Below are 22,493 nucleotides of genomic sequence, written 5' to 3'. Positions count from 1 at the left end.
GTAAAGTGACATGGGTTATCTCTCGGATTAGGACTGTGAGTGATGAAGTGTGATGGATTCACTAACCAAAACTAAGACAGCAGGTCAGATACATTCATGGACTTAGCTTTGTGTGTCTGGAGTTGAGATGGATTCAGGACACCGAAGTGTCTGGTAACAGTCGGTGGATGAGTGTATGTGCCTAGCCCTTGTGAGATCTGGACTGACTGTCTGCCTCTGAGAGCAGGGAAGTGATGGTCAAACCCATGGAGGTGTATCAGATCACTCCTGAGGACTGCAGTAGGAGAAGAAAAGAAGGCTAGGAATAGGAACGTAAGAAACTCATTTAAGTTGCAGACACAGGAAGCAGAGCCTGCCCGTGACACTGGGAAGAAGGCTGAGGGGCAGATGCCTGTCTCTCACTTCCAGTATGTCCTCCCCGACTATAAGCATGTGGGTGGGCAGGGACCGCCTGAATGCTCAGTGAGAAATGATGGTTGAAGTGGGGTGATGTGGGTGTGAGGCTGTGATGGGCTCTGTTTCTGGAGAGTGTGGAAAGGTTTGGGAGCGGGAGTCTGCATTCTGTGCTTTCTCTGCCACTTCATGCCTCACCAAACATTCTTTCCTTACTTTGAGTCATGGTTTTGAGTAGGAGCATGTCTTTCCTAAGGTGAGAAGGCAGGTGTGAAGAGGAAGCAGAGACAGGAGGGGGTGGAGTAGAGGTACCTTGTTATTGAAGTGCATGTGTGTGTTATCTACCCATGTACACATGTGTGAGCAAGTGTCCCTGTGTATGCATCTATGTCAGGTATGTAAGGTTTTCCTCTGTGTGATTTTTTTTTTATCATCTAAGTTTCTATGTTTTCTCTGTCTGCGTATTCTATCTCATGTCCCAGTAATTCATTTATTTATCATACAAATGTACTGTTTTATGGATGATTGCTGTTTTACCATAGTTAGAGAAGTATTGGTAAAGACCCAATCAAAATTCCTGGTGGGTCCTGATTCTGAACCTCCAAAAGGAAGGAAATTCATTTTAGAAGGTGGAGGCTCCTGCCTGGGGTCCTATCCATGCAGACCTGATTGACATCCTGAGGGTTTAGAATGTTTTTTTTCTCTTTACATAGGAAGAGCCCACCTGGTAGCTCTGAAGGACGTGGATGACAGTGTCAAGGCCAACACTGCAAGACTGTGTTTGTTTGGGGTACTGTCCTCACTCCTGCCTGTAGTGTGGAGAAATTGACACCTTGTGGAGGTAAGCTGTTTCAGGGTTTCTGGATGGGAGCTCCAAGCCTTACAGCTTTCCTCCGCTGCACCCCCATCCCCATCCTACCCAGCCCCTGCTCCAGACAAGAACACATTCAGCATAGCAGAGAGTCTTTTATTTCATCAAAACCAAATGCATTCCTTTGCCCAACACAAGAGTCTCCTGCCCTTCTTTGAGCTGTCCAACCACGGCCCTGACTTTTTTGTACTTGTAATTCTATATATCCTTCTTCTTTAAGCGGGTCTCCTAGGTGATGGAAGTCAGAGGCCTTTTACAACCTGGATCCATCTTGAGACCCTGCATGCCTCAATCTCCAAGGGCCTTGCAGCACCACACACAAGAAGCAAAGGAAGCAACAGAGAGGCTAAAGAGAATGATCCTTCTTCCCCCATCATTTGAAGCATCCATGAACCCCCTAAAGAATCAAGAGCATGTGAGGTTGGTTTTGTGGGTAGGAAATGGTATTTGCAACGAATTAGAGAGAAAATACAGCAGCGGAAGAAAAAGCCTGCGGAGTTTGTGGGACAGCAAGCCTTAGACAATTTTATCAAAGTGCACGGGGAGCAGCTTGTATGATGAGTCGTCCTTGGCTTGTGGAGGGTCACAGGCCACAATGTAGTTTGCAACCTGTTCTGTTTGCTTGTACTTGCAATCTGGATATGACCCTGAAACATACTGACAATTGGTCATGGACACAGGTGCTGAGCTCTCATGGCAGTTGTCATTGCCGTTCTTGCAGGCGATGCTGGGGGTGTTGCAGATGGGGATCACGCTGGTGAAGGTCTCGTGCAGGAAAGTGTTGATGTTTTTGCAGTATTTGTTGTACTGGTTGATCTTGGGCATTGCTGTGCTACATGGTTCAGGGTCGGGCTGTACGTGCTGTGTTTCAAACCACTGAGCTGAGGTCATGCCACTGGGCTTGGCACTGACTGGACTCTCGGCCACCCACAACCCCAGCAGCAGGACCAGCAGCAGGCATTGGAACTGTGTCTTGGCTGGTGCCATCTTTCCTGAGAGGAGACAATAAGGCAGAGGGAGTATGGGTGAGCAAACATTCGTGGGGGGCGTACTGCTAGACTCTCTAAGACTTTCAATTCTTAATCAATGATTGCAGGGCCCCTGCAGCTAAGATGAGCAATACTGACATTTTTCCAGCAGGTAGTGTGCCTTTTAGTGAGCCCAATAAGCTGAAACATTGCTTATCCCTTACAATAATTTAGGAGACCATGGCCACCCTTCATATGCACGTATTGGAACAAGCACTCAGAAAAGTTAAGAAAATCTCTAGCTAAGGTCCAGTGCGATAGTCTAGTGACTAAATTCTTGCGTTGCATCTGCTGGGATCTCATATTGGCAACGGTTTGTATCCCAGCTGCTCCACTTGCCATCCAGCCCCCTGCCTGTGGCCTGGGAAGGCAGTGAAGGATGGCCCAAGGCCTTGGGACCCTGCCCCCGTGTGGGAGACCTGCAAGAAACTGGTGGCTCCTGGTTGTGGATCAGCACAACACCAGCTGTTGTGGCCACTTGGGGAATGGACCAATGGATGGAAGATCTTTCTATCTCTCCTTCTCTCTGTATTTGCCTTTCCGATAATAAATAAAAATAATAAATATTTAAAAATAATTTATTTGAAAAAATTTTATTTGAAAAGGAGAAACTCTCACTTGTTTTCTGAGATGCCTTCCTGGCCTATCAGGGACATTCTCTTCATGAAATGTTTCCTTGCTTACAGCTACTCCCCATCTCATATCTAAAATTGTCCTGTGCAAGGACAAGGAACTCTAATCTAGTTGCCTCCGGTACCCATTCTGTATCATCCTAAATCCTACCATCTTCATAGTACTTGTTGAACTAGGCCCCTGTAATGAAAGATAGATGAACAAGAGACTAACAAGTAAGTTACATGAAATATATATATTTATATATTTATACATATTCATTTATACATGAAATTTATATAAAAGTACATGATTCCCAGAAAAACGGAGTCAAATCTCAAAGAGGTAGCTTTGAATTAGGGCGTAAATACTGTCATCCATTGAAACAGGATGGGAAAGGCCCACGGGAAATGATCGGACTAAGTGCTGTAAGCAACAGAACGGTTCTTTGTGCCTTCTCTACTGGAGAAGAGACTGCCTAGAGCTGCAGAGTCTTGCTTCTCTTACAGGTGGATATTGGCTTGATAGAAAATTTCCCTTACAGGAGAGGAACTTCTGCAGTCATCGCAGACTAAGTCCTTCCAGATTGGACTACAGGGAGAGTAAAGACCCTAAAGACTCTGATTGGTGTTTCTCAAACCCTATTGTTGCAGGTATTCCTGTGGGCTATGTGAAGAGACAGTATAGGACAAGGAACTAAGAGCTGCAAACACCCATTCATGTGCCCTGCCCCCATCCCATCCCCTTCCATACTGATTCAGCATGTCTGAAGGCTGGACACATCCACTCTTCACTGTGTAGCTAAGGTGGCAGGTAAGGTACCATCAGGTAGCAGACACCCATGTGTACTGTAGCCCCAACCCTAACCTTGCCTTTTTTGGGCATGCAATCAGCCCCTGCCCATGCACCACCTCTCATCCTTGGAAAAGCATGGCCCCAAGTTGGGTGGAAAGAGTTCTCCTTCATGAGTATGTGCTATCCTTTTGTCTTTTATAAATCTTGTTTCCTGCTTACCTCTAAAAAGACACCAAAAAGCTTAAAGATCTTCCATCTATGATCCACTCCCCAAATACTTGCTTCAAGCTGAAGCTAGAAGCCTGGAACTCAGTCTTATGTCCCATTTGGGTTATGGGGACTGGAGTGCTCGAGCCATCATTTACTGCTTTCCAGAGTGTGTACTTGCAGGGCGCTGGAGTCAGAGCTGCAGTTGGGACTGGAAACAGAAACTCAGAAATAGGACATGGGCATCCCAAGTGGCATCTTAGCTGCTGTGCCAGGTGCCCCCTTGTCATGGTTCTTTTCTGAATCTCTGAAAAGCCATCATGAAAAGAAATTAATCTTTGAAGAGATATAGGCCAAGAATCTGTAACCCACACTCCCAGGCTGGCTTGGATATTGCTAAAAGAGTTGATTTTAACATCACGTAGTTAGATTAGGTCCTCTCCATTTTGGGGTCCAGTTTATCACTGAAGTTAGTGAAAAAAAAAAAAATAAAGTCACTCCTGGTAAGAAAATCATGGTTTCAGCTGGCAAAGCAGTGAGGGAGGCTGGGTTCTTTCCATGCCTGTCATTCTGCCCTCTGTTGGAGGACGTCTTAGAATGATAAGGCTCAGAGCTGGAAGACACATTAGAGAGAATCTGACTCAAGCCCTTTGTTTTACTGGTGAAGGAAATCAAGTTCCTGAAAAGGCCAGTGCCCTCTCCTTGGGCCACCAAATGAGTGGCAGAGCTGGGACAGGGAGCTTCCTGATTTTCAACCATCCCTTTGGTCTAGTGCCAAATGAAAAGGGGAGAATGAGTTTCCCATGAAGCAGAGCATTGCCAGCTTCTCTCTGAGCCTGTAAGATAATGAGTGAGCATTCCTCAAATAACTCTCTTAATCCTTTTGTAACATTTGGAAGAAAGTCTCGGAGCCAAAAGGTAAAATTTTAAGTACTTTCTAGTACTTTGTTTCTTTTCTTTAATAGACAACCTGTCTTAGGTTGAGTTTTCAGCTTAAAAATAGTATCTAAATTGAAATTTAGAAAACTAGATATTGGGCCCCGGCGTGGTGGCCTAGCGGCTAAAGTCTTTGCCTTGAACGTGCCAGGATCCCATATGGGTACCAGTTCTAATTCTGGCAGCCCTGCTTCCCACCCAGCTCCCTGCTTATGGCCTGGGAAAGCAGCTGAAGATGGCCCAAAGCTTTGGGACCCTGCACCCACGTGGGAGACTAGGAAGAGGTTCCCGGCATCGGATCGGCTCAGCTCTGGCCATTGCAGCCACTTGGGAGGTAAACCATTGGACAGGAGATCTTCCTCTCTGTTTCTCCTCTCTATATTTTGTATCTGATTTTGCAATAAAAATAAACAAATCTTAAAAAAAGAAAAAAGGAAAGAAAGAAAACTAGAGATGGACCTTTGGCCTGCTGATTAAGACATTGCCTGGATGCCTGCACCCCAAAGTGCAGTGAATGGATTTGATTTCCAGCTCTGCTCCCAATTCCAGCTTTCTGACAATGCAGCCTGGGAGGCAGCAGGGATGGCACAAGTGATTGGGAGGCCAGGACTGAATCACTTTGGCCTGCCTCAACCCCTGCTACCGAGGGCAGGTGGGAGCGCTCTGTCTCTGTCTCTCTTTCAAATGAATAAAAATAAGAAGTGGTTTCCATTCATTGTATGTATTTTCATTTCTCTGAATTAAGTTAAACTAGTATTCTTTTTTAAAAAAGATTTATTTATTTTTATTACAAAGTCAGATATACAGAGAGGAAGATCTTCCGTCCGATGATTCACTCCCCAAGGGAGCGCAACAGCCAGTGCTGTGCCGATCTGAAGCCGGGGTCTCCCGCATGGGTGCAGGGTCCCAAGGCTTTGGGCCGTCCTCCACTGCTTTCCCAGGCCACAAGCAGGGAGCTGGATGGGAAGTGGAGCTGCCGGGATTAGAACCGGCGTCCATATGGGATCCGGCACATTCAAGGTGAGGACTTAAGCCACAAGGCCACTGTGCCGGTCTCAAGTTAAACTAGCATTCTGTGAAAATGTTGCAATTCATTGTTTAATTTGTTTCCATTGAGTGAGTAAATCTATATTGAGTAAATTACAAGACTGGTGATGAGTGGCCCTTGCAAAAACTATCCAGGGAGAAAGCGAATGACTGCACCTGCTCAGTTTGTCCTGTGCCACTCTTGGGCCCATGGCCCATGTGTTGGATGTTTCCTAGCACCTGCTGGGATTTGTAAAATTTTTCTTTCTTTCAGATGGCACATTTTCGAAGGTGACAACAGTCATCAAAGCTCTCAGAATCTGCGCTTCAAGGGTAAAACTTATAGGACATCTGTGCCTCATCCCCAAGGTAGAGCCTAAGTCACCACTGGGACTCTCCTTCTCCACAGTGGCCATCCCTTCAGGCACTGCTCCCCATAAAGCAAAAGCAAACAAACAACAACAACAAAACCAAGGACAGTTAAACTCAGGGAACCATCACAGTTGAGCTGAGCACCAGCAAGCAGATCTTTGAAAGATTTTCTTCTTCCAGGAAGCTATTTCTCTCTTACAGGCTGTCATTGGAGCCACTCTCATCCACTGGGATGGAAAGATTACCCAGGGAGTCTTCATTTTACAGAAATATGCCCGAGGCTGGGGAGGGCAGTAATTGCAGAGGGCTGGACTAAACATTTCTTGCTGACCACTGATGACTGCCCACTGCCTCTTCAAGCTCTGAATCCAACTAAGTTTCACTGTGCCCTCCGTCCTGTGGGTGCTGGCTTTACAGCTGCTGCCCTCACTCAGGGAGACCTGGGGAGCGGGGTTCCTTTGATGTGTGTTTTGATCCTAATCATTTATCATGAGTCTTCCCAAAGGCCACAGTCTGTTTTATCCATTAAGTGCTCACTGGCTAGAGCCTGGGTGGTTTTCAAGTGCCTACAGTATTTTGAGACTGGGAAGAAAAAAATGCATTGGCTCTAATATGTGAAAACTCAAGTGCAAAAATCAAATTTACAGTATTTACTTACCTGTTACCAAGTGACATAGAAGTGATACCATTTGCTTTGAAAATGGTTTGCACAAGAAATTCCTTACATTGGGGAATGATCTTAGCCCAGATGTTCTCATTTCACAGAAACTCCCAAGTACCATCGTTGAAGAAGGAACAATGTCAATCAGAAATAATTTCAAAAGCGAATCTTTAAAAATATTTGCAGATTTGGACTTGGTGTCATGTTGTAATGCTGGAAGCCCATATGGAACCTGTTAAAGTCTTGACTGCTCCACTTTTGATTCAGTCAGTTCTCTGCTAATGTGCTTGAGAAAGCAGCAAAAGATGGCCTGTTTGGTCCCCTACTACTAACCACGTGGAAACCCTGATGGAGTTGCTGGCTTCAGAGTGGTTCAGCTGCAGCATTGTGGTCACTTGGAGAGTCAGTCAGTAGATGGAAACTCTGTCTTTCCCTTTCTCTATGTGAAACTTTTGAGTTTCAAATGAAATTTTTTTAAAAAGATTTATTTATTTTTTATTGCAAAGTCAGATATATATAGAGGAGGAGAGATGGGAAGATCCTCTGTCCAATGATTCAGCCCCAAATGTACACAACGGCTGGTACTGTGCTGATCCGAAGCCAGGAGCCCGGAGCCTCTTCCGGGCCTTCCATGAGGGTGCAGGAACCCAAGGCTTTGGGCCATCCTCAATTGCTTTCCCAGGCCACAGGCAGGGAGCTGGATGGGAAGTGAGGCCTCTGGGATTAGAACCGGCACCAATAAGGGATCCCGGGGCTTTCAAGGTGGGGACTGTAGGTGCTAGGCCACTGAGCCAGAATCAAAAAACTTTTTTTTTTTTTTCTTAAGAGCTCCCAGTGGGTCTGGGTGAAACCCAGCCTCCCCAGTTCAGCTTTCAAGCTTCTGCTGCTCAGCCTTGTCCTGTCCACTTGCTCTTTCCCAATGGCTTCCCTCACTGCTCTCCAAGCATGGGTGACTCCAGTGGAGTTGTGTGATAAGCTGCTATCCCTTAGGTCTCTAAAAACAGCATGTCTTCAACTTTGCTTTTGGTTTTCCCTCTTCCCTGAAAGCCCAGTTTCCATCCAGCTGGCCCTCAGGGGCACACAGTACCCACGGGACCCCATGCTGGTCATCCCTCAGTCTTCTCATCATTTGTAACACAAAGTGTCTCAATCCCCCCTGACTCTGATACTCAGAAACAGGAAAAAATATCACAAGGACCAGGCTGGAATATAGGATAGAACTGAAGGAAGAACTCGAGGGAGCATGAAAGAAGGCACACAGAATAAGCAAGAGTCTTCTCCAAAGTAACACCCACCCCCCCAGGACAACCCAGGAAGCATGGATAAGGATGCCAGGAACTCTGTCCGGCTTGCTGAGTTAGGAGGCAGCAATACCAGGAAGGTGGCACTCTCTGAAGGCCAAGGGCCACTCCCTGCCTGTATAGAATTGGTGGAGCTAGCTCCTGGCCCCTCAGCAGAGGACAATGGTGAGCTGCGTTTATAGAGGAAACTCCTGTGATTGATGGGTTGGAAGCTATGTGGCTGTGATAAGGTACTTAGGATAGGGTGGGAGCAGAACTGTTGCTGATGCTTTTTCTGTGGGCTCCACAGCTGAGATAAACTGAGGAGGAAGGCATACTGTCAGTTGGCTTCAGGAGGCAGATGGTTCTGGGTGGATGTAGTTCTCTGGGTGTAGTGGAGAATGTTTTCGGCTACATTTTTGCAAACCTGCTCATCCACCCATGGTGGACTGGTTCTCCGTCCCTCAGTAGAGGGCAGTAGTGAGGTCAGGACAGGTGACTCAGAGGAGACTTTCTCTTGCCAGTGGCCACCCCTAAGATCTTGCCATTTGACCATTTGATTTAGTATTATTCTTGGCTGTGAAACATTGATTGCAGCATTCGTTAATAAAGGAGGCTGCGGTTGTGACTGTTTAGCTTCCCAATTACTGTGTAAGCAGAAACAGCAATATCGTTGGGAGGGAGGGAAGAGGGAAAAGATGAGAAGGCGAGCTGTACAGAGAGGCTGGAAAAGCTAAGAGAGAAACTGGAAATTTGACAAGATTGCAGGGCAGTATCATGCAGCCAAGCAGCTCTGGCACACACCTGAATTCTGACTCTGAATGTTCTCCTTGGGCTGTTTTCCTGAGAACTAAGGTTAAAAAATAACTGAGGTCAAGGGCCCTGCACAATGGCTCAATTGCTAAACCTGACCTCCTTCCAGGCTGAGATCCCATATGGACACTGGTTCATATAACAGTTGCCCCATTTCCCATCCAGCTCCCTGCTTATGGCCTGGGAAAGCAGTGGAGGATGGTCCAGGGATTGGGACCCTGTACCCACATGGGAAACCTGGAAGATGTTCCTGGTTCCTGGCTTCAGGTCAATTCAGCGTGGGCCATTGTGGCCACATGGGGAGTGAAGCAGTGGATGGAAGATCTTTCCCTCTGTCTCTCCTTCTCTCTGTAGATTTGCCTTTCCAATAAAAATGAATAAATCTTTTAAAAAAATGTAACTGAGGTCAATAATCAAGTTGATCTCTTCAAGAGGGATTCTCCCCTGAGAGGGGTCCCTGGCCCATGAGACTGGCTTACAAGCTAGATCCTGGCATGCCAGCTGAGTCTTGCTCAGCATTGCATTACAAGAAATTCAGTTGCTACATTCCTTCTGGGAAGCCTCACTCTCTCCCCAGTGACTCATGCTGGCTCCCACTGGCTTCATGTGTTTCTTTTCCGGGTAATTGGAGGGTTTTCTCAGGGGGCCCATTCTCACCAAGACCTTGCCTCAGTGGAAGCACTGTCTCCTTTGGTTTTTGTCTCTGGATTTGACCTCAAGAGGAACAGGGTGGGTCTTTAACCCAACCAGAGCAGAGGCCTGTGGCTTCTCTCCCACGCCTGCTCTGGCCTTCCACTATCAAGCTGCTGCAGCCTTCAGACCTCCCAGGGATGACAGCAGTGACAATGAACAGCCATCACAGCAAGACCATCCTTTTTCCTCACCCTGTTCTTCAAGTGAAACACCATCCAGAGATATAAATCCATGAGAGCAAGTTCAACAATTCCTCATGAAGGTCAGGGTTCTCCAACACTCGGCAGAATGCAGGTGTATACAGAGAGGTCCCATGGTCACAAGATGAATAAACGTGTTTCTTCCATATTTTACTCAAAGTACTTAGTTGGGGGGAGGACTAATTTAAAGCACTATTTTTTATAGAAAAGAAAATTGCATGATGGAATATGCTGAAAAATTCAATGGAACATTCAAAAATAATCTCAAATATCTTTACTTTGAATAATCTGAAATTACATAAAAGCACACAGATTTCCCTTTATGCTCCATCCACACTCCTTGATTGTTAACACTTTCCAGCTATTTGAGAACAGGGTGTGCACATGTTGCCCAGTACCCATACTATGCCAGTGACTATTCCCTAGTTAGAAGTATTCTTACCCCCAGAACCACAGCACAGATATCAAAACCAGGACATTGACATGCATCCGTTATTATTACAAGCACAATTTTATGGTAACAGAGCAACAAGTGACTAATCTATAAATACTACTTGAATAGAAGAGACAGTGTAGGCTCAGGTCTGTTGAGCACCACTTTGGGTGTTCTGGTGAATTCTCTGTGGCCACCATTTGCATTTCAGGGGGAAAGTGTGTATAGCATTGCTCCACACACTGTGAAAATCCTGCACTGGATGTACCAACACGGAGAGTGAAGAATCGGGAGCCTTACCGAAGATAGACGCTCCGGGATGCCTCGAACAGGAGCTCCACTGAACAGTCTCTGAAATGCTTTTTCCCGTCCTTCAAGAGCAGATGGGGAAGTGAAGGCTTGCTTTTGCACCATGTTTTTATTTACATCGTCAACCAATGGAATGACTAGGGATATGCTTGACTGGTTGACTGTCAAGTCCTTGGATGTTTTTTATTATTTTTCCACCTCACTGGCATAGGTAAAGGATAAAAATACAAACATGTCATCGTCATGGGCCTGACTACATTCTCTTTAGAATGAACACACTTTTGTCTCAGATCTGGAAATCTGCCCACTTACAGATTCATTGGTCAGTCCATCATGTTGAATTTAACCTTGGAAAATGTCCGTGATCCAATTGGGACCATGAATTAGAGTTCTAGTTTGTGTACATTGAAAAACCTTGAGTTCTTGATTAAAAACTATGTGATGTTGGGCACATGTTTAAATCCTTAGAGTCTTACTTCTCTCATTATAAAGCTAGGAGGGTAGGATTAGATATGTCTGAGTCACTTGATACATATCTTGCGGCATCATAATTTTATGACTACTTACTGAAAGCCTTAACCCCACACAGATGTGAAATTGAATCTGTTGAATACTGTAGCCTAAGCAAGAATATGCAGCAATTCACATAATGGTCAGTTTGTGTTTTAAAATACTTCAACCATTTATTTGAAAGGCAGAATTATAGAGAAAGTGAAGCAAATGTACGTGCGTGCACACACACACACACACACACACACGCGCGCGCACACACACATAGCCTCTAGTTGCTGGCTCACTCCCCAAATGGCTGCAATACCGTAGCTGAGTTAGGTTGAAGTGGGGAGACAGGAGCTTTGACAGGGTTTCCCACATGGATGCAACAGCCCAAGCACTCAGACCATCTTTTGCTGCTTTTCTGGGTTCAAAGTAGAGCAACCAAAACTGGAATCAGTACCTATAGGGGATGTTAGAGCAGCAGGCAACAGCCCAACCTGTCGTGCCACAGTGCAGCCACCCCTGTTATTTTTTTTTTTTTTAAACAAAGTTTCCAGGGCCTGTCACAGTAGCCTAGTGGTTAAAGTCCTTTCCTTGCACGTGCCGGGATCCCATATGGGCGCTGGTTCTAATCCCGGCCACCCCGCTTCCCATCCAGCTCCCTGCTTGCGGCCTGGGAAAGCAGTTGAGGACAGCCCAAAGCTTTGGGACCCTGCACCTATACGGGAGACCTGGAGGAGGTTTCTGGCTCCTGACTTCGGATCAGCGCAGCTCCAGCCATTGTGGCCACTTGTGGAGTGAATCAACGGATAGAAGATCTTCTCTGTCTCTCTTCCTCTGGGTGTATCTGACTTTCCAATGAAAATAAAAAATAAACCTTAAAAAAAACACATTTTTCAAAATTCATGGTAATTATTTTTTATTATTTTTAAAAGATTTATTTTATTTTCCTCCAGGTCTCCCATGTGGGTGCTGGTTCCCAAGGCCTTGGGCCATTCTCCACTGCCTTCCCAGGCCACAAGCAGGGAGCTGGATGGGAAGTAGGGCTGCCAGGATTAGAACCGGTGCCCATCTGGGATCCTGGTGCATTCAAGGCAAGGACTTCAACCACTAGGCCACTGTGCCGGGCCCATGGTAATTATTTTTAAAAATTAAGATTTATTCATTTATTTGAAGCCAGAGTTACACGGAAACAGAGATGGGGAGAGACACAGAGGGAGACAGTTTCCCAAACCCTGGTTCACTCCCCAGATAGCACACAATGGCCAGGGCTATGCCAGGCTGAAGCTAGGAGGCAGGAGCTTCCCTCAGGTCTCCCATGTGGGTACAGAGGTCCAAACACTTGTACCATCTTTTGCTGCTTTTCCTAACTACATTAGCAGGGAGTTGGATTGGAAGTGGGGTAGCCAGGACACAAACTAGCACCCATACCAGATGTTGGAGTTGCTGGTTGTGGCTTTATCCACTATGACATAACACTGGCTAATAAATATATATATATATATATATTTTAAAGATTTCTTTATTTTTGTTGGAAAGTCAGATATACAGAAAGGAAGATCTTCCATCTGCTGATTCACTCCCTAAGAGGTCACAGTGGCTAGAGCTGAGCCGATCTGAAGGCAGAGGTTAGGAGCTTCTTCTTGGTCTCCTGTACTGGTGCAGAGACCCAAAGCTTTGTGCTGTTCTTGCCCACTTTCCCATGTCACAAGCAGGGAGCTCGATGGGAAGTGGGGCCACTGGGACACGAACCAGTACCCATATAGGATCCTGACGAATGTAAGGTGAGAACTTTAACCACTAGGCTAGCGTGCCAGTCCCTGGCTCATATTTTTAAAATTTTTTACGTATTTTTCTTTACTTGAAAAACTGCGAAGAGCAAATCATTCATATGCTGATTCACTTACCAAATGCTGTCAACACCCAGGGCTAGGCCAGACTGAAGCCAGGAGCTCAGGACTCAATCCGAACCTGTCATATGGGTGGTAGGGATCCAGCTACTTGAGCCATTACCTGCTGCCTACCAAGATATCCTTCAGTAAGAGGCTTAATAGAAAGCAGTGCCAGGACTTGAACCTGGCACTCTAATACGAAATGCAGGCATCCTAAATGGCATCTTAGCTGCTGCATCAAATGCTCATACACACATATATGTATATACACACATATATATATTTATCTTTTTTTTTTTTGAGAAGACAGAACGAGAGTGAGAGAGAGTGAGAGAAAGAAAGAGAGAGAGAGAGAGTGCTCCTATCTTTTGATTCCTCCCCTCAATGCCTGCAATGCCAGGTGGGACCAGGACAAAGAACCAGGTAAGCAATGCAGATCTCCCACGTAGACATTAGGAAACTGGTTACTTGAGCCATCATTGCTGCTTCCAGGCTGTACATTAGCAGAAATGCTTAACTAAGGAGTCAGAGTCTAGAATCAAACCTAGGTAATCCAATTAGGATGCAGGCATTTTAGTTGCTAAGCTAAATACTCACTGACTGTGATGTTTCCACACTGTAATCAGTCCATTGGAAAAGAGTGGAGGATCATGAGCTGTAAACCATGGAAGATGAACTAGGAAATTCAGATGAATTGGAGGGAAGGAAAAGCCTTAGAGGTCTCTCGTGGTGGAAGTGAGGGGTTAGTAAGTGTACCTAAGGACTAGCTTAAACACCTTGGAGAGAAAGTTGGTAATGTCATTAGGGCCTTCTTTTATCTATTGCTGTGACAATTGAGCCCTTTAGATAGGAATCCTGACAGAGGACACACTCAAAAGTTAATGACTTTAAATCATTCAACCTCTTTGGATTCATGGCTTTATGGAGGATAGAGATAAGAAAAGCTGAAGTAACACTGGCTTAGAAATTCCTTGAACCTATTTTTTTTAGTTGTTCTTCCCGTTGATAGCATTTACCCTTCTCCATCCCCCTATTGCAAATCACCTAACCTAGAGAAATTAATAAATATGGTCTTTTTTTAACCTGACCTTGAACCTAAGCTTATCTACTCTTGGCTAGGAAGGAGCCTTTTTGGCACAAGGAAGATGAGGAGGAATTTGGCTTCCTTTGTTTAAATCTTTGTTCTTTTGCCACGGAAGTCAGGCCTACTCCATTCATCACAGTTTGGGCCACTCAACATTTGACATGTCAGTAATAAATATAAATGCTAATACTTCAAACTTCCCCTACATGCCAGTCATGGAATTAAGTGCTTTCTAAGTATTGTCACATTAATCCATGTGTAATACTTCTATGAAGTAGGAGCCTCTGAATAGAAAAGGAACTTCTTACCTCCCTAGTTAAGAGACTTTTCTATTACACTATTTCCTCTTTCTTTCTTTTTTTTAAATGTATTTGTTTTTATTGGAAAGGCAGAGAACTACAGAAAGATCTTGTGTCCACTGGTTTACTTCCCAAATCTAGGAGCCAGGAGCCTCTTCCAGGTCTTCCATGCAGGTGCAGGGTCCCAAGGCTTTCAGCCATTCTCGACTGCCCTCCCATGTCAGAAGCAGGGAGCTGAAGGGAAGTGGATCAGCCGGGATATAAACTGGTGCCCATTTGGAATCCCGGTGGATGCAAGGCAAGAACTTTAGCCATTACGCGACTGTGCAGGGCCCTCAGTAGCAACATGGACATTCTCATCATGCTCCTTGTGACTCCATAATCCACTGTTAGGTTACTGCCGTGGGGTCTCATGCAGGTGAACCAACTCATAAGAATTGTAATTATGCGTCTTTCTCCCCTCCATGGTTAGGTGTGGTAGCAGGGTGGCATTAAAATGAGTGTATGACTTTGAAAGACTTAAGAGTTCACTTATTTGTGCAGGAGCACAGAGCAAACGTGACGAAAGGGATGCAGGCTGTCCCTAGAGAGAAGACTCCCTGGCTGCTGGTGTGTTTTTACTGCCTGCTCTAAGGTTATCCCCTGGAGCCATCCACTCTATGAAGTGGGCCAAGGTGAAAAGCAGAATACTTGGCCTCAAAGGCATTTCCTTTTCCTACCCTTGGCTCCTGTGCTCAAGACCCTTCTCTTCTCATTGGTTTCTCCCGCCCTCTTCTTAATTATGGCCCATTTATTTGGGTATATGGAGTCCTCTGCGCACCAGGGTTATATAGTGAAGTCTCCTTCCTAATCTGTCTCTGATATCCTCATCCTTGCTCCAGCTCTTGGTTTGCTTTTCTCTAATGGGATCCTGATCCAGGCTGATATAATTCTCTTGAACGGGGCTGGGCAGTTCTCCCCTGGAGACTAGATTTCCTTTTCTAGGCTTAACTTGATTCACGTTCTTCAACTTTCTTTTTTCTTTTCTTTTCTTTTCTTTTCTTTTCTTTTCTTTTCTTTTCTTTTTTCTTTTCTTTCTTTCTCTCTCTCTTTCTTTCTTTCTCTCTCTCTTTCTTTCTTTCTTTCTTTCTTTCTTTCTTTCTTTCTTTCTTTTTTCTTTCTTTCTAAAAAGATTTTTATTGCAAACTCAGATATACAGAAAAGAGACAGAGAGGAAGATCCTCTGTCCGATGATTCACTCCTCAAGTGATCACAACGCGGTGCTGTGCTGATCCGAAGCCAGAAGCCAGGAACCTCCTCCAGGTCTCCCAAGTGAGTGCAGGATCCCATGTGAGTGCTTGGACTGTCCTCGACTGCCTTCCCAGGCCACAAGCAGGGAGCTGGATGGGAAACGAGGCTGCCAGGATCAGAACTGGTGCCCATATGGGATCTTGGTGTGTTCAAGGCAAGGACTTAAGCCTTTAGGCCACTGCACTGGGCCCACATTCTTCAACTTTTAAGTAAGACTGCATTAAGGCTCAGGATGCTTTAACATTTGGTCTAAGTTATTATTATCCTGCACCTCAGCTTTGGACTTTGAATAACCAGATGTCTATTTCAACATTATTCTTGGCATCCCTAAACTTGGCTGTCATCAAGATCCTGTAAAGGGAAGGGTTATTGTCAGAGCTAATGAGTTGAAGCATCAGTGATGAGAACAAGCCAATCATTTGGATTCACTGTTAATATATGAATGAGTATTCTGCATGTAACATAGAGTGAAATTTTCTTTATGAACCTTAAAAAAGCTAAAATTCTGCCAGCCGACAATTTTAAAAAAAAAAGATTTAGTTATTTATTTTATTGGAAAGGCAGATATACAGAGAAGGAGATACAGAGAGAAAGATCTTCTGTCCACTGTTTCACTCCCCAAATGGTCATAACAGCTGGAGCTGAACCAATCTAAAGCCAGGAACTTCTTCTGCGTTTCCTATGTGGGTACAGGGTCCCAAGGCTTTGGATAATTTTCTACTGCTTTGCTAGGTCATAAACAGGGAGCTGGATGGGAAGTGGAGCAGCCTGGACAAGAACTGGCACCCACATGGGATCCCGGGCACGCAATGTGAGGATTTAGCTACTAGGCTATAGCATCGTACTCCCTCCCCCACAAACTGGGCCCAATCAGGGATATTTAAATGAGTGTTTAGTATTTTAACAAAAATGCTGAAATAATGAATGGTTGTGAAAACTTATCATAATTAAAATAATTATTAAAAATTTTCATTTATTTAAAAATTGGGAAGGTAATATAAACAATAGGAAACTGTGTTAGCTAAATAACTTTAAGAAGAACATTATCTATAATTTTTGAGCCTGCAATACTTATAATCACTTCATAATGCAAGTACCATTAATAATAAGTACAAGGCTGGGCCCGGCGGCGTAGCCTAGCGGCTAAAGTCCTCGCCTTGAACACGCCAGGATCCCATATGGGCGCCGTTTCTAATCCCGGCAGCTCCACTTCCCATCCAGCTCTGTGCTTGTGGCCTGGGAAAGCAGTGGAGGACGGCCCAAAAGCTTTGGGACCCTGCACCCGCGTGGGAGACCTGGAAGAGGTTCCAGGTTCCTGGCTTCGGATTGGCGCGCACCGGCCGTTGCGGCTCACTTGGGGAGTGAAACATCGGATGGAAGATCTTCCTCTCTGTCTCTCCTCCTCTCTGTATCTCTGGCTTTCCAATAATAATAAATCTTTTTTTTAAAAAAAAAAAAATAAGTACCAGGCAGAATAAAAATTAGATTACATAGGGGTCAGCACTGCGATGCAGCAGTTTGAATCACTGCTTTCGGTGCTTGTATCCCGTGTGGGCATTGGCTGCGTCACTTCCAATCCAGCTGCCTGCTCGTGTGCCTGGGAAAGCAGTGGAAGTTGATTCAAGTCCTTGAGCCCCTGTACCCATATGGGAGACTTAAAAGAAGATCCTGGTTTCTGGAGCTTGGTCTAATCCTGGCTGTTATGGTCTTTTTGGGAGTGAACCAGCAGGTAGAAGATCTCTTATCTCTCCTTACTTCAGTATAACTCTTTCAAATAAAATAAAACAAGAAATTTTACTTAAAGTTGAGGCATAACTCATATAAAATACACAAATTGAAGTTTACATTGCAAGGAGTTTTCACACACTAAACATCTGTCCAAGAGTAGGTAATACCCAGCTCCCCCCAAAGTCTTCCCTAGGTCCTTGTCAGCCAGTACTTCCCTGAGGCTACATCTGTCCTGACTCCTGTTACTACAGATTACTTTAGAACTTTTTACTTATCTAATGTTATTTAGGTCACAAATCTTTCAAGAAAAAAATCCTTAATAAAAAAGATCTGTTTTAATTTATGTATATCACATAATGATACAGAAAGAGGGAAAGGCAGAGAGAGATTTTTCATCTGCTGGTTCATTCCCTAAATGGCCACACCATTAGGGGCTAGGCCAGGATGAAGCCAGGCACAAGGATGGCAAGGGTTTCAAGCAGTTCTGCCATCTTCTGCTGATTTCTTATGTACATTTACAGGGAGTTGAATTGTAAGAGGAGATGCTGGGACCAGAACTGGTACTCGGATATAGAATGTCAGCATCTTAACCTGTTATACCACAATGCTAGTGCCAAGAAAAAAAAAATCTATTAAAGTTCTTATTTTAGGAGGATGCATTAAAGGCATAACTTCAATCACCTTAGAATTTTGTGAGGAGGTCATCTCCAAAATATTAATATTCATAAGAAAAATAATTCTTGTGGAAACTCTGAGGTTGACTGTGTCAGCCAATTGACCTTAGAACAGCATCTCAAAACTATTGAAACCACTTGAGTATAACCCTCAGAACATGCTCCACACTGGGGGTCATGGGTTGACATTGGGTGGCTGTTCCCCATCCTTGGGTACTGAGGTGGTTGGGAGGTTGAGCGTGGTTTCTGCCCTGGCATCCCCCCTCTACCAGATACAGGAAGAAGAAAAAGAAAAAGTGTAAACAATGGTCTCGCCCACTTTCCCCTGATCCTTGATCCTTTCCACCCTGATCAACTATGTAAACATCATCTAAAAAAATCATTCATGTATATAAAAGTTGCCAACAAAGAACGGAAAGCAAAAGCGTCTTCCCCCAATATCTTGCTCTTCTAAGTACCAAGTTGAAAACCATCATCTTTGAGAACAGCAACATCTTTGAGTACAGCAAACATAGGATCTCAAAACTAATGAAAATTTTGGACAAAACTTCAGATTTATTTGCGTATCACAGAAGGCTACCTTACAATGGCAATGCTACACTGATGGTCATGGTCAGTCATCTGGCATGTGATCACAGTGTATATTTACTGTTCCTCTACTTTTAAGCCTCTGGGGACTGTCAACTTATCAACCTGTTGGCTCTATGCTCTGTTGGAATTCTCTTCTTTCTTTGAACTATCCTTTGCCTACTCATTCTCTGTTCAACATCTTGAACCATGTGCCTCACCTGGCAGGACTCTGCCTGCATCCTTGTTTTCTAACCCATGCAAGAACATTACTCTGAAAGTCGTCGAGAAGATGTACCTGGGGTATTCACCTTGGTCTCTGGGCTTTTCCAAAGGCAGTATTATCACCACTAGTAATACCACCACCACTGCCACAACTACTTTATCTGTGGAGTGCCTCCTGGGAGCTGGAACTGAATAGAATTTCATAAATGTGGCTTCTAGATGTTTCTACAGTCCTGGGCTATAGGTATATCCCTTTTGCATCTGCAAACAGACTCATGGAGGAGGTCAGTCATTTTAAAAAAAAGATTTATTTATTTTTATTGCAACATCAGATATACACAGAGGAGGAGAGACAGAGAGGAAGACCTTCCATCCGATGATTCACTCCCCAAGTGACCGCAACCGCCAGAGCTGAGCCGATCTGAAGCCAGGAGCCAGGAACTTTCTCCAGGTCTCCCACGTGGGTGCAGGGTCCCAAGGCTTTGGGTCATCTCTACCTGCTTTCCCAGGCCACAGGCAGGGAGCTGGATGGGAAGTGGGGCTGCAGGGATTAGAACTGGCGCCCATATGGGATCCCGGGGCGTTCAAGGCGAGGACTTTAGTCACTAGGCTACTGTGCTGGGCCTGAAGTCAGTCATTTAGCCAGGAATGACTGAGGCAGGATTTGCAGCCAGTTCTGTTTGGTTCCATAAGGTACACTGATGTTGATGGAGTTCAGGAACACCACAGTAGGTGGGGAAGGACACATAGAATCCACGACAGGAAGAGTCATCTAACAGTGTAGTTGAATCTGAAGTCAGGTGGGCACAGGGTGCCTTATGGTTTGGGGCTTAGGTAAAAGAAAGAGGGAGAGGTTGGTGATAGGGCACTGCGGAGGGGGCGCTCAGCACTCCACTGAGGTGTGACCATGATCTCCCCAAACTCGCTTACCGGAGAGGCAGAAGTGGCATCTGCAGCAGGGGCACAGGGAGATGGCATTTCCACCTCCCCACCCTTCAGGCCCTGGGCAGCCTGCCAGTGCAGAGAGCCAGGGAAGCACTGGGGGAGAGGAGATGGTTATCAGGAGGAAGGAAGCCCTGGCAGGCAGCTCCCACCAGCCTGTTTGTGACAGGCAGGCTCAGGGTCCCGGAAGTCCCTTAAGGTCAAGGGAAATGTGATCCTGGAATGGGGGATGAAGCAGGGACACTCCCCTGACCCTGTGCCTTCAGGCCAAAGGGATAAAGCCAGAGCCAGGCCCAGGGCCTGGGCTGGAATTGCAGTGGGCTGGAGAAGTGGGAAAAGCAGGTGGGGTGGGTGTGGGATGAGCGGAGGGAGTGGAGATACTGGAGCACCTCATAAAATGTCTCCTGGTCAGCGAGGTCATGTCCTTCGCTGAGCTTGGAGGGTGCATTTCTTTATGGGTGAACTCTCACCTAGTTCTCTTGTCCCTGCAGTGGTCTCCTTTCCTGCGCCACTGGTATTGTAGAATTTGCACTGCATGTGGAGTTAGTAGTTCTGCCTACTGGCCAATCAGCCAAGCTCTTTCCTTATTGAGCTTTCTGAAATCTCAGTTCCTTCTCTCAGAGGGAAAACCAGTAATCCCTGTCAACTCTGGCTCCCAAGGGATTAGAGAACTCAAAAAGAGCATGAAGTGCTGCTTAAATACAAAGCAGTATTTCTTTGTTTTCCTCCTTCGTTCCGGCCACCTCTCCCCACACAGGTTACCTCCCCAACATGTCAGAGTGGGACAAGATTTCTGGTTTAGAAACAAGAACAGTTCTGTCCTTAAAGCCCACACATATCTTTCCTCCCCTTGTTGTGCTGCCATGGTAAGACAGGGCAAGGGAATGATGCATAAAATGCATCCCCACCTCATTTCCAGGGACCCTGCACTCTTGAGCTGCCTCAGTCCCTCTAGGGGAATGGAGGGTGGGGAAGCGGGAGAAGTTTCTGGGAACACTGAAACAACAACAAAAAGATGAGTTGGCTGGAGCTCAGTTGACCTAAGCAGTGGCCTCAAGCTCCGCTCCCCTGCCCTCCCCATCCTACCTCAGAACCAGGAATATTCCCAGGAGATGAGCAAAAAACAAACAAAATGCTCTGAGTGTAGGGCTAGCAGTGCAGAGGTAAGGTGAGGAAATGAAAGCTCAAAGAGTGAGATCTGGAAGCCTAAAAGACCCCATCCAGATGCACAGGCACCAGCTTGTACTGTTGAGGGTCACCTTGCTGGGGAGGGTCACAAGCCACTATGTAAGATTTTGTCAGGTGATCCTCTTTGTACTTGCAGTTTGGGTACAACCCTGAGACGAGCTGACACATGGTCATGGACACGGGCTCTGGGCTCTCGTGGCAGTTTCCATGGCCATTCTTGCAGGTTCTGTTGGGGGTGTCACAGGTGGTGATCACACTGGTCAAGGACTGGTGCAGGAAGGTGTTGTGGTTTTTGCAGTGTCTTTTGTAGTAGTTGACCTGGGGCATTGCTGAGCTACATGGTTGAGGGTGGGGTTGCACATGCTGTGTTTCGAACCACTTAGCTGAGGTCATGTCCTTGGGCTTGGCACTCACTATGCTCGGGGACAGCCACAGTCCTAGTAGCAGGAGCAGCAGCAGGGGGCAGAATCCTACTTGGGCTGGTGTCATCTCTCTTGGGACCAGCAGTGAGAATGGAGAGCTGGGGTTGCTGGGACAGAGAGCAGAGTGATTTAGTTGAGAAATCACCCTTTATGCCCCTGCTCATCTAGCTCCTTTCCTCCCTGTGCCTCATCTCTTCTCCCTCTGTATGCTTACGTCTACCACCCCAACTCCTCGCCCTGTGACCCCCTGATTCCCCCGCTTTGTATCCCTGACTCCCTTAATTCTATCTCTACTGCCTTTCAGTCTTTGTTCTCCTCCTCTCCCTCAGCTCCTAGCCCTTTTGTGCTGCCATGTACCTTTGTCTATGTCTCATCTTTTCCCTGTCCCCTTTCCCGTCTCTGCCATGTTCCATGCTTTCCCACTCTGTACCTCTGTTCCCAACATTACTTTCCTCTCTTCCTCACTCCCCTCTCCCCAAAATGTGTCCTTATCCACTCCTCACTCCCTGCCCCAAGAGGGACTCTTTTTTTCCACTTCACTACTTAGCTGAGTGTATTCTTACTGGCCAGAACTCATCCCCATGTCTTCTCATCAAATCTTGTTGTAAGGGGTTTGGATTGTGGCTTAGCAAGTCAAACCACTGACTGCAATAGGCTGTTCCACTTCCAATTTAGCTCCCCAGCAATGTACTTGAGAAAGCAAAAAGAGAAGGCCCAAATCCTTGGGTCCCACACCAACATGGGAAACCCAGATGAAGCTCCTGGATCTTGAATTCAACCTTGCTCAACCTAGACCACTGTAGTCACTTGGGTAGAGAGAATCAGTGGCTAGAAAATCTTTATCTCTCCCTCTTTCTCTCTGGAACTTTGCCTTCAAGTGAAATAGATGTTTATTTTAAAAGAACAGCAATAACAGCAACAGAAAACAGAAAGTAAGTTCTGTTGTTAAACTCACCTCTTTTGTCCTGGTGCTGCACCTGCTGTCCATCCAATGTTTCTGGATGCTAAGGTCTCTGAAGGGCTTTTTTCACTGTCCAGCTCCTTATGCGATGGCCTGG

At 45.7% G+C, this 22,493-nt stretch overlaps 2 protein-coding genes and 1 long non-coding RNA gene across 6 annotated transcripts in view; 1 reads left to right on the top strand and 2 right to left on the bottom strand.

Moving 5' to 3' along the window:
- Positions 1 to 1,594, top strand: part of LOC131480559 (uncharacterized) — a 9,910-nt gene extending 8,316 nt beyond the window's left edge. The window contains exons 2-3 of the long non-coding RNA XR_009245627.1: positions 1,111 to 1,234; positions 1,485 to 1,594. This is a non-coding gene — a long non-coding RNA (uncharacterized LOC131480559). The remainder of the gene's footprint in view (positions 1 to 1,110; positions 1,235 to 1,484) is intronic.
- LOC101532047 (ribonuclease 7) lies at positions 1,277 to 22,493 on the bottom strand. 3 transcript variants are annotated; one of them, XM_058666157.1, is made up of 3 exons: positions 22,391 to 22,465; positions 10,621 to 10,691; positions 1,277 to 2,256 (listed from the first exon to the last, which is right to left on the bottom strand). In XM_058666157.1, the coding sequence occupies exon 3, from the start codon at positions 2,249 to 2,251 to the stop codon at positions 1,781 to 1,783; it is 471 nt and encodes a 156-aa protein (XP_058522140.1). In that variant the 5' UTR covers positions 2,252 to 2,256; positions 10,621 to 10,691; positions 22,391 to 22,465; the 3' UTR covers positions 1,277 to 1,780. The 3 variants fall into 3 exon arrangements, with proteins under 3 accessions (XP_058522140.1, XP_058522139.1, XP_004584710.1); XM_058666156.1 differs by lacking the exon at positions 10,621 to 10,691 and having other exon boundaries at positions 1,277 to 2,251; positions 22,387 to 22,493; XM_004584653.3 differs by lacking the exon at positions 10,621 to 10,691 and having other exon boundaries at positions 1,278 to 2,256; positions 22,391 to 22,478.
- On the bottom strand, positions 20,967 to 22,472 carry LOC101527384 (ribonuclease 8). Of its 2 annotated transcripts, none has more exons than XM_004584896.3 (2): positions 22,391 to 22,472; positions 20,967 to 21,542 (listed from the first exon to the last, which is right to left on the bottom strand). In XM_004584896.3, exon 2 carries the CDS (start codon positions 21,500 to 21,502, stop codon positions 21,032 to 21,034), a length of 471 nt encoding a protein of 156 aa, XP_004584953.2. In that variant the 5' UTR covers positions 21,503 to 21,542; positions 22,391 to 22,472; the 3' UTR covers positions 20,967 to 21,031. The 2 variants fall into 2 exon arrangements, with proteins under 2 accessions (XP_004584953.2, XP_058522141.1); XM_058666158.1 differs by lacking the exon at positions 22,391 to 22,472 and adding an exon at positions 22,175 to 22,379.

The sequence above is a fragment of the Ochotona princeps genome, chromosome 6 (assembly GCF_030435755.1).
Source record: "Ochotona princeps isolate mOchPri1 chromosome 6, mOchPri1.hap1, whole genome shotgun sequence".
Lineage (NCBI taxonomy): Eukaryota > Metazoa > Chordata > Mammalia > Lagomorpha > Ochotonidae > Ochotona > Ochotona princeps.
Note: the sequence above shows the minus strand (reverse complement) of the source record. Positions and strands in the feature narration are given on the sequence as shown.

Bases quoted from the DNA above. Each gene is read 5' to 3' on its own strand.
- LOC101532047 (XM_058666156.1), bottom strand. From the start codon at position 2,251: ATGGCACCAGCCAAGACACAGTTCCAATGCCTGCTGCTGGTCCTGCTG.
- LOC101527384 (XM_004584896.3), bottom strand. From the start codon at position 21,502: ATGACACCAGCCCAAGTAGGATTCTGCCCCCTGCTGCTGCTCCTGCTA.